This window comes from Filicampus tigris, chromosome 2, assembly GCF_054856515.1.
Source record: "Filicampus tigris isolate MCC_2025a chromosome 2, RoL_Ftig_1.0, whole genome shotgun sequence".
Taxonomy (NCBI): Eukaryota; Metazoa; Chordata; class Actinopteri; order Syngnathiformes; family Syngnathidae; genus Filicampus; species Filicampus tigris.
Genome location: NC_141218.1, coordinates 22,908,109 through 22,915,468, shown reverse-complemented (window position 1 = coordinate 22,915,468; position 7,360 = coordinate 22,908,109). Strand labels below are relative to the sequence as shown.

At 41.3% G+C, this 7,360-nt stretch overlaps 1 protein-coding gene across 3 annotated transcripts in view; it reads left to right on the top strand.

Annotated features, from left to right (window-relative positions):
- Nucleotides 1-6,958, top strand: part of LOC147151824 (amyloid beta precursor protein binding family B member 2-like) — a 49,183-nt gene extending 42,225 nt beyond the window's left edge. For all 3 annotated transcript variants that reach the window (XM_086018284.1, XM_086018274.1, XM_086018266.1), the window contains 4 exons: nucleotides 896-976; nucleotides 1,086-1,201; nucleotides 2,812-2,994; nucleotides 4,492-6,958. In XM_086018284.1, the coding sequence (XP_085874410.1) occupies nucleotides 896-976; nucleotides 1,086-1,201; nucleotides 2,812-2,994; nucleotides 4,492-4,668 (557 nt within the window). In that variant the 3' untranslated portion in view covers nucleotides 4,669-6,958. The remainder of the gene's footprint in view (nucleotides 1-895; nucleotides 977-1,085; nucleotides 1,202-2,811; nucleotides 2,995-4,491) is intronic.
- Nucleotides 6,959-7,360: the final 402 nt, after the last annotated feature.

The following is a 7,360-nucleotide window of genomic DNA, read 5'->3' as shown; positions in this document are numbered from 1 at the left end:
GTCAGCTGGGATGGGATCCAGCTCCCCCTGACCCTGAACTGAATAAGCGGTATAGAAAATGGATGGATGGATGGGTTTTCCATTCATGTTCTTGTGCAGTGGGTCTCTCCAAAAGTAGCTGAGGTGGGAATGCTGCTGATATCAGGAAAATGCCTCTGCTCTGTCCTTTGTTTGTCCTCACTGTGCATTCAAGTGTAAAAAACTCCATCCTTGTAACTAATGTTTTCCCGAAAGTGACTATGGAAATGATACATGGAACTCTGTGTGAGTGCACTCTGATGAGATGAATCCAGATAAAAGACATTATTCCGGATTGATCTGCCATAGTCCACCCATAGCCATCACAGAGATGAGCTCATGATGAATTTCTACTCTCTGAAATGCACCAATTAAGATGCCGGTGGTGCAAAATTGACCAAAGCTCATTATGAAGAGCAATGTGTGAACAGGTTTAGTCCAAGTGACTGTGTAAAAAAAAAAAAAAAAAATCTGGGAGAGCTGTTTGTTTTGCACTTTACACGCAACTGCATGGGTGGAATAGAAACACCTCTTCGTATGATATGGTGCAGTTGTAAACAACCCCAAACTTCAACCACAAAGAATGAGGTCCTGTGGGCGGAGTATGAACTTACTTGAACTCCCTTGCTGATGTAGATGCTGATGCAGGTGATCCAGCGTCTTTGAGCTATCTGTTCTGCCTGCAAGCCTCCATGTAAACAAACCCAGCAGGACTTCCACCCAAAAAACATCCAGCCCTAATCATGTCAGCAGCATCTGAAAATGTGCAAATATTCACAAGCCACTTTATTTCTCCAGTTTTCATCAATTATTGTAGCATTAGGAGCTCTGTTAAATGTTGTTATTTATTATTAATAAAAACAATTCAATTGTGCAGAATTTCCAATGCCAAAGACTGAGCTGGTGCAGAAGTTCCACGTGTTCTATCTGGGTATGACGTCGGTGAATCGGCCCATAGGTACAAATGAGCCTGCTCTTCAAACCAAACACTCCCCTTCTGATTTGTAATAAATTGCTCCCGCCATCATCCTCTGGTTCATGGTCCCCTGTGTGTATTTTCTCTCCAGGTATGGACATCATAAACGGAGCCATTGACAGCCTGCTGTCCTCCACGGGCAAGGAGGACTGGACACCTGTGATTCTGAGCATTGCTGACACCACTTTGGCTGTTATCAAAGAAAAGGCATGTTTTGGATTTTACAGAATGATGTTTGGCAGTCGTTTTCAAACTGAGGTCCATGAGCCATAACTGGCGCACCAACACCACAGGCATGCAGTACTAAATCAATTACTCCCCCATGCATTCCTTTTGAGGCAGTTAAACGCTAAGATTTGGTTGTGACATGCCACATATATCTATGAGGGCCAATCAGGGGCATAATTCAAATTTACTTCTCACACACACTACTGAAATGCTGTCATACAAACAACTGAAATCCTTTCATCAAACTACTAAAACACTCTCCTGCACACCACTAAAACAATTTTTACACACCACTGAAATAAGTATATCAGTATTTCCCTGTAATGTGTGAAAGGATTTCAGTAGTGTCTGAGTCTTTCAGTAGTGTGTGACAGAAAATAAATCAATAGTGGGTGTGATAGCATTTCAGTATAGTATGTGTGAGTGCAATTCAGTACTGAGTGTGAGAGTTTTTCAGTTGTTTGTGTTACAAAAAAAACAATTAGTAGTGGACAGAGATGGGCACTTTAACTTATTTTGCTGGTCCGTCCTCCGTCCGCAAGATGGGCACCTTTCCGTCGTTGTCCCTCCATCCTTATTCAGAAAAATAATCATCCTCCCACCCCGTCCGTCCGCGCCCGTGAGTGGATTTAATTGTTTACAACTGTCTAGTGTCGACCATGATAGCATTTAGCTGCCAAAACAACCACGTCGGTCAATAGACCGGAGCCCGCCAGGGGACATAACGAGAATATTTAAGATTGCGTTACAACGCAATGCTATCGTGTTTCGTTGCAAAACTTTTGCATTATAATTTTCAGTTTTTATTGCGTTATTTCGCAATAAAACTATGTTTGCAAAATAACGGAATGTTATTTTAGGAGGAGAATGAAAGACTTCCACTTCCGGGTCGTAGCTTTAAGTGTATGGCGGCGCTTGCATGAGCATGAATGACGGCTTGGAGAGATTTTTACGCTCTAGAGATGTCCCAGACAAGGACTTACTTTGCATGCAAAGGGTATGTACTAAATGTAAACAGTTAGTTAACAAAACAAAATTGCTGCCTTTCCCCTTGTCAGTGAAATGGGGGGCCTGTGGCATAATCCATGATATTACATGTGTTGAACCACTAGAGTGCAGACTATGCCTGTGAGTACAATGTTAATGCAGGGAATGCACATTAAAAAGAAAAAAAGGAGTCTCCAGTGTTGTGCGGGCAGTTAATAAAGGGGGGCTCCGTGGTATCGCAGAAGAGAACAGTGGTCTTTCTTTTTAAAAGAATCCAACACAACACATCAGTTGGTACTTGAACCGGTTAGGGACGATTACAGGGATGGACGAAAACCCACTTCCGTCCTTGCGTCGTCCGCCTTTTAAAAAAAAAAAAAAAAAATCATCGCCAGTTTTTCAGTTGTGTGTGAGAGTTTCTTAGTAGTGTCTGAACGTGTGAGAGAGCTTTCAGTCATGTATGGAAGTGAAAACAAATGTGTGTCATATTGAAATTCATTCAGTATAATTTGGTTCAATTTCTGTCTATTAGATAGGTCATGACTCACTGATATATCAAACAAATGAGAAGAGTTGAATTATCTTCATGACTTCCTGTGCAGGAGGAGGAAGAAGAGGCATTGGTGGAGTGTCGGGTCCGTTTCTTATCATTCATGGGAGTCGGGCGGGACGTCCACACGTTTGCCTTCATCATGGACACAGGAAACCAGCACTTCCAGTGCCATGTGTTCTGGTGTGACCCCAATGCTGGATGTGTGTCTGAAGCAGTGCAGGCAGCATGTGTGGTAAGATCATGTTGATGTCTTTACCTAATATAAAAAAGTTACCAAAAATTAAAAAAAAAAGAAGTAGAAATGTTGAAAGTATGATGTGTGTGTATATTAAAATGTCATGTTAATGTGAGGTCAAAGATTTTTGGGGTTCTTGAACTAACAATACAATTGTGTGGACTCACTTAACTAATTCATTCATTATTTTAGTTGATATAATAATAATAATTAATTTCCTGGACCAAGGCGCAGGCAGACAGATTCTGAGCTCCGTGGACTTGTGTGGTCCATGTCATCGTATTTCATTCATGAATGTGACAATAGCGTGGAACTGTCCCTCTGAATCATTGTAGAAATCAATCCAGTGAATGAATCATTATCATGATCATCTTAAAGATATTTTTAAGAACACCCCCTGACTGTGCAGCACAACTATGGATGGTGATGATTTTAATATACTTAAAAAATGTCTCTGGATCCAGATGATGCCGATGATTTTATTTTGTGCAACCACTTGATGGAATTAAGTTGAGGAAATTCAACACAGCAATTTTTTTCAATGTAGTATGCTTAAGTTGTCCTACTAGTGTGCATAAATGTCATACAGTAGTGGAAGGCAATAGTCGAAAAATTGTTGCAAATATGACGCTGATATTCTACTAGTCTGCCGATTTGTCTTACTAGGCTTTTCTTTCGATATCCTTGACATCCATCTTTATGCTACGTTCACACCAAACGTGAATGAAGCGTTTCGAGTCGCTTGATTCGCTCGCGTTTGACCGCGGGAAATTTGAAATGTGAAATGCTGCAGCTGCTCATTCGGGGAGGGGCTTCGCTTGGTAGTAGACTACGACAGCATTTTTCAACATCATAATCAAATGGCCGACACACTATACTAATGCTAACAATATTGCTGTCTTGGTAAAGTTCAAGAACTGTAAAAAAACAAAAAAAGCCGTGTGAACAGGACGTCGTTTGGCTGTGTCTGACGCAATATGCCCGATGCTGATTGGCTGCCGCAGTGTGCCCGATGCTGATTGGCTGCCGCAGTATCCCCAAAGCTGATCGGCTGCCGCGAGGCGGAGTGGCGAGAAGAGTTGACTTGATTAATACGCGACGAATGGACGCATTTTCAGTGCTTTGCCCCGCGTCCCATCGCCCCAAACGCATCGTTCGCACCGCCCGGCGCGCAATCGCGCCCGCCCGCACGTACTACATTGACTCCAATACAAACGCGCCGCCAGAAACCCATCATCCGCGTTTGGTGTGAACGTAGCATTAATATTATTTTCAACTCCTGCCTGTGACATTTATGCACAATCCTCCTCCACAGTCCTCACCAGTCAGACAATTTTGCGCACTTACACTGTGTAATGACTAAAGTGCGCTAAATTATCTTATCAGGACAAAGAGAATACTAGTACATGGATGTTAAGGTGGCTATCAACTAAATTCTCAAATGGCTTTCCGTAGATGCCGCTTCTTTAACCCCGCCTTCTTCTTCTCTTTCAGCTGCGGTATCAGAAGTGTCTGGTGGCACGGCCGCCCTCGCAACGGGCCAGCTCCTCGACCTCGCCCGCCGCCGATTCGGTGAGCCGCCGAGTGAGCACAAGCGTGAAGCGCGGCGTCCAGTCTCTCATAGACACTCTGAAAGCTAAGAAACAGCCATCGGAACTCCCGCAGCAATGACCCTCACCAGTGAGCACAGCACCTCCCCGCCCACCCAAACAACTCACACCTCCGCTGCCATGGTAACCAGTGATGTAATTATTTGTTAGCAAACACCACTCTGGACAACACCCAAAATAGAAAATGAGAACGATGGCCAAGTGTGCCAGATGATGAAAGGTGCTTTTAATTGAAGAGGAAGAGTGGTTCAACTTTAACTTGCTCACTTATTTGGCTTTAGGGGGGAAAAAGTGCTCTCTAGTCATGATGCTGCTCAGAACTGATTCATGGAATCACTTTATATTCACGCTCAATCAGCATCCGAGTGAAAGGCGGCGTCACCTAAGCCTCATGGTGTGTGTCACCAGATAACCTTCCAGCAACTGCAGCTGCCCACTAATTGCCATTTAAAGTGCTCCATACATTAAAAGAGGGAGAGGAAGCTGGAAAAGGTTCAGAAATCACACTCGCAGATGATTGTGTGAAGTGATCATAATAATCAAGTAATTACAATGGAATATGTGTAGGAAGAGTATAATTTCAGGCACAAAAGAGGGAGTGATGATAGATGTGGGTTTTTGATTATGCATGTTACATTGATGGTTTTATGTTGATGAGATTCAGAGTATTCACCAGTGGTGGAAACACATTAAGTAGAAGCTGTCAGCACAAGTCATCTCCACATGACCGTAAATGGATGAACATAGGCACAAGAAAATGAACTCCTCACCATGGCTCCCAGCCGCTCAACATTTTTAATGTTGTTTTATAGGGATTACTTTGAAAATATACTCCATATATTGCGTTGAAAATAAAGAATGCCACATTGCTAGCAGTCGAAATGTCGCTAATGTCCTCAGGAATCTTTAAGCATACACACAAAATATTTATATGAGCTCAAGAGAGGGCAGATCAGTTCATTGACAGTGGTGCCTTGAGATACGAGTTGTTGAATTGTGGCCGGGCTTGTAACTCAAAACATTCACACATCATCTTTCCCCACACAACAAAACAAAATTACAAACATGTGAAATTGATAAGGAAAATAGCACTCTTGTACTTTGTAAAAATATATAATAATAAAATTATTATAATTGAATAGAATTTAAAGAGTTAAATTATTTCACAACTACTGTAAGTGAGCCACTCGTGGTAATATTAGTTGTTTTTATGCAGAGGATCAAGAATACAGCACCATTTGTGTTCATATATCAGTTGCTTAAAGCGTTCTAACACCACCGCATAGATACTAGCCGTTAGCCCGTCTATGCTGTTTTGCACTGTTTCTTAGCATTAAGCTAAGCAGACTGAAGGCTTGATTTAATTGCCTTTGTTGTACGTTTAATTTGACAGGAAATTAAACTTCAACTGGGAATGACCTTGAACGGCAAAGAATTGTTCAGTATTTCCCAAACTGCTTGTTCATTGTGAAGTGAGTTGCGCTTGAATCTCAAATAGTTGCTCGGTCAAAGCAAAAATAAAAAACAAAACAAAAACCAAATCCAACAGCTCATAACTCGGCACCACCATATTTGGTCAGAGGTGAAATATCATGCTTGCTTCCTCTGTCCATCATCTCCCACTTCGACCAAAAAACACACATAAGTAAATGCACATGCGAAGAATTCTTTTGAGCAATTGCTCGATATCCTTGATATCTAGCCTAATGTCCATGTACTAATATGCTCTTTGTCCTCACTGGTAAGACACTTCAGCACACTGGGTGAATAACTGTTTCTTCCTAGTGATGTTTTTGTCACTATAGTAGAACACAGATGTGACAAGTGCAGAATTTTGCTTATAAGTAACGTAGTTGTCCTACTAGTATGCCAAAGTTGTCCGACTAGTGTGACAAGCTAATTAGTAGAATTGTATGTGACTATTACTATAAGTAACTCGAATTTTTAAAAGTAGTAGTAGTACTAGTAGCACGCAGATGACAGAGAATGCACAGTTAACATCTGTGTGGCACTAGTACTGGTAGTGATTTTAAAAAATCTACTAGTTAATATCTAGCACTGATAGAGAGCGTACTACTCAATGAACCTTAAGATGGATATCAAGGATATCGAAGAAATGCTCCAACAGCTTTGCATTCAGACAGCAAAATGTGTGAGGTCGCTGCTTTTAAAGGGCCAGCGTGCCTGCACTTGACTCACAAACTGTGAATGCAGTCCAAACTTACACAAAACCATCAATCAAGGGAGGGGGATAATGTTGTAAATCATTGCCGGTTCCGTCATCACACATCAACAGTGTAAATGTTATCTGTTGTGAAAATAAAAATGCATCAACAAAAGAAAACAAAGAACTGCAGCCTCTTGTATGCATCTGCGTTATTATAGTTGTTTGGACATTTGACACTGACACAACCCAGCCAATGGGTGCAAACAGGTTTAATAAAAAATTTTTTTTTGAAAAACAGCACATCCATGCCATAGAAATTCATTACTAAGAATGAATGGGAATTAACAGGGGTAATTCATGCAAAACTCAGATAGTTCACATATTAAATCCAGGAAATAATGGAAATAATAATTTGATTGTCATTGAACTCTGCTCTCATGAGTTACACAACAGTTTTCTCATGTGTTTTGACAAAATGGACAACTTCACCGGCGCAGTAGCTAATTAAGTATTGGAATGTGCTGTACAGTACAGTTTTATTAACATTTTGCTTCTTTCACTGCGTAATGTTTTTCACTAACATCTG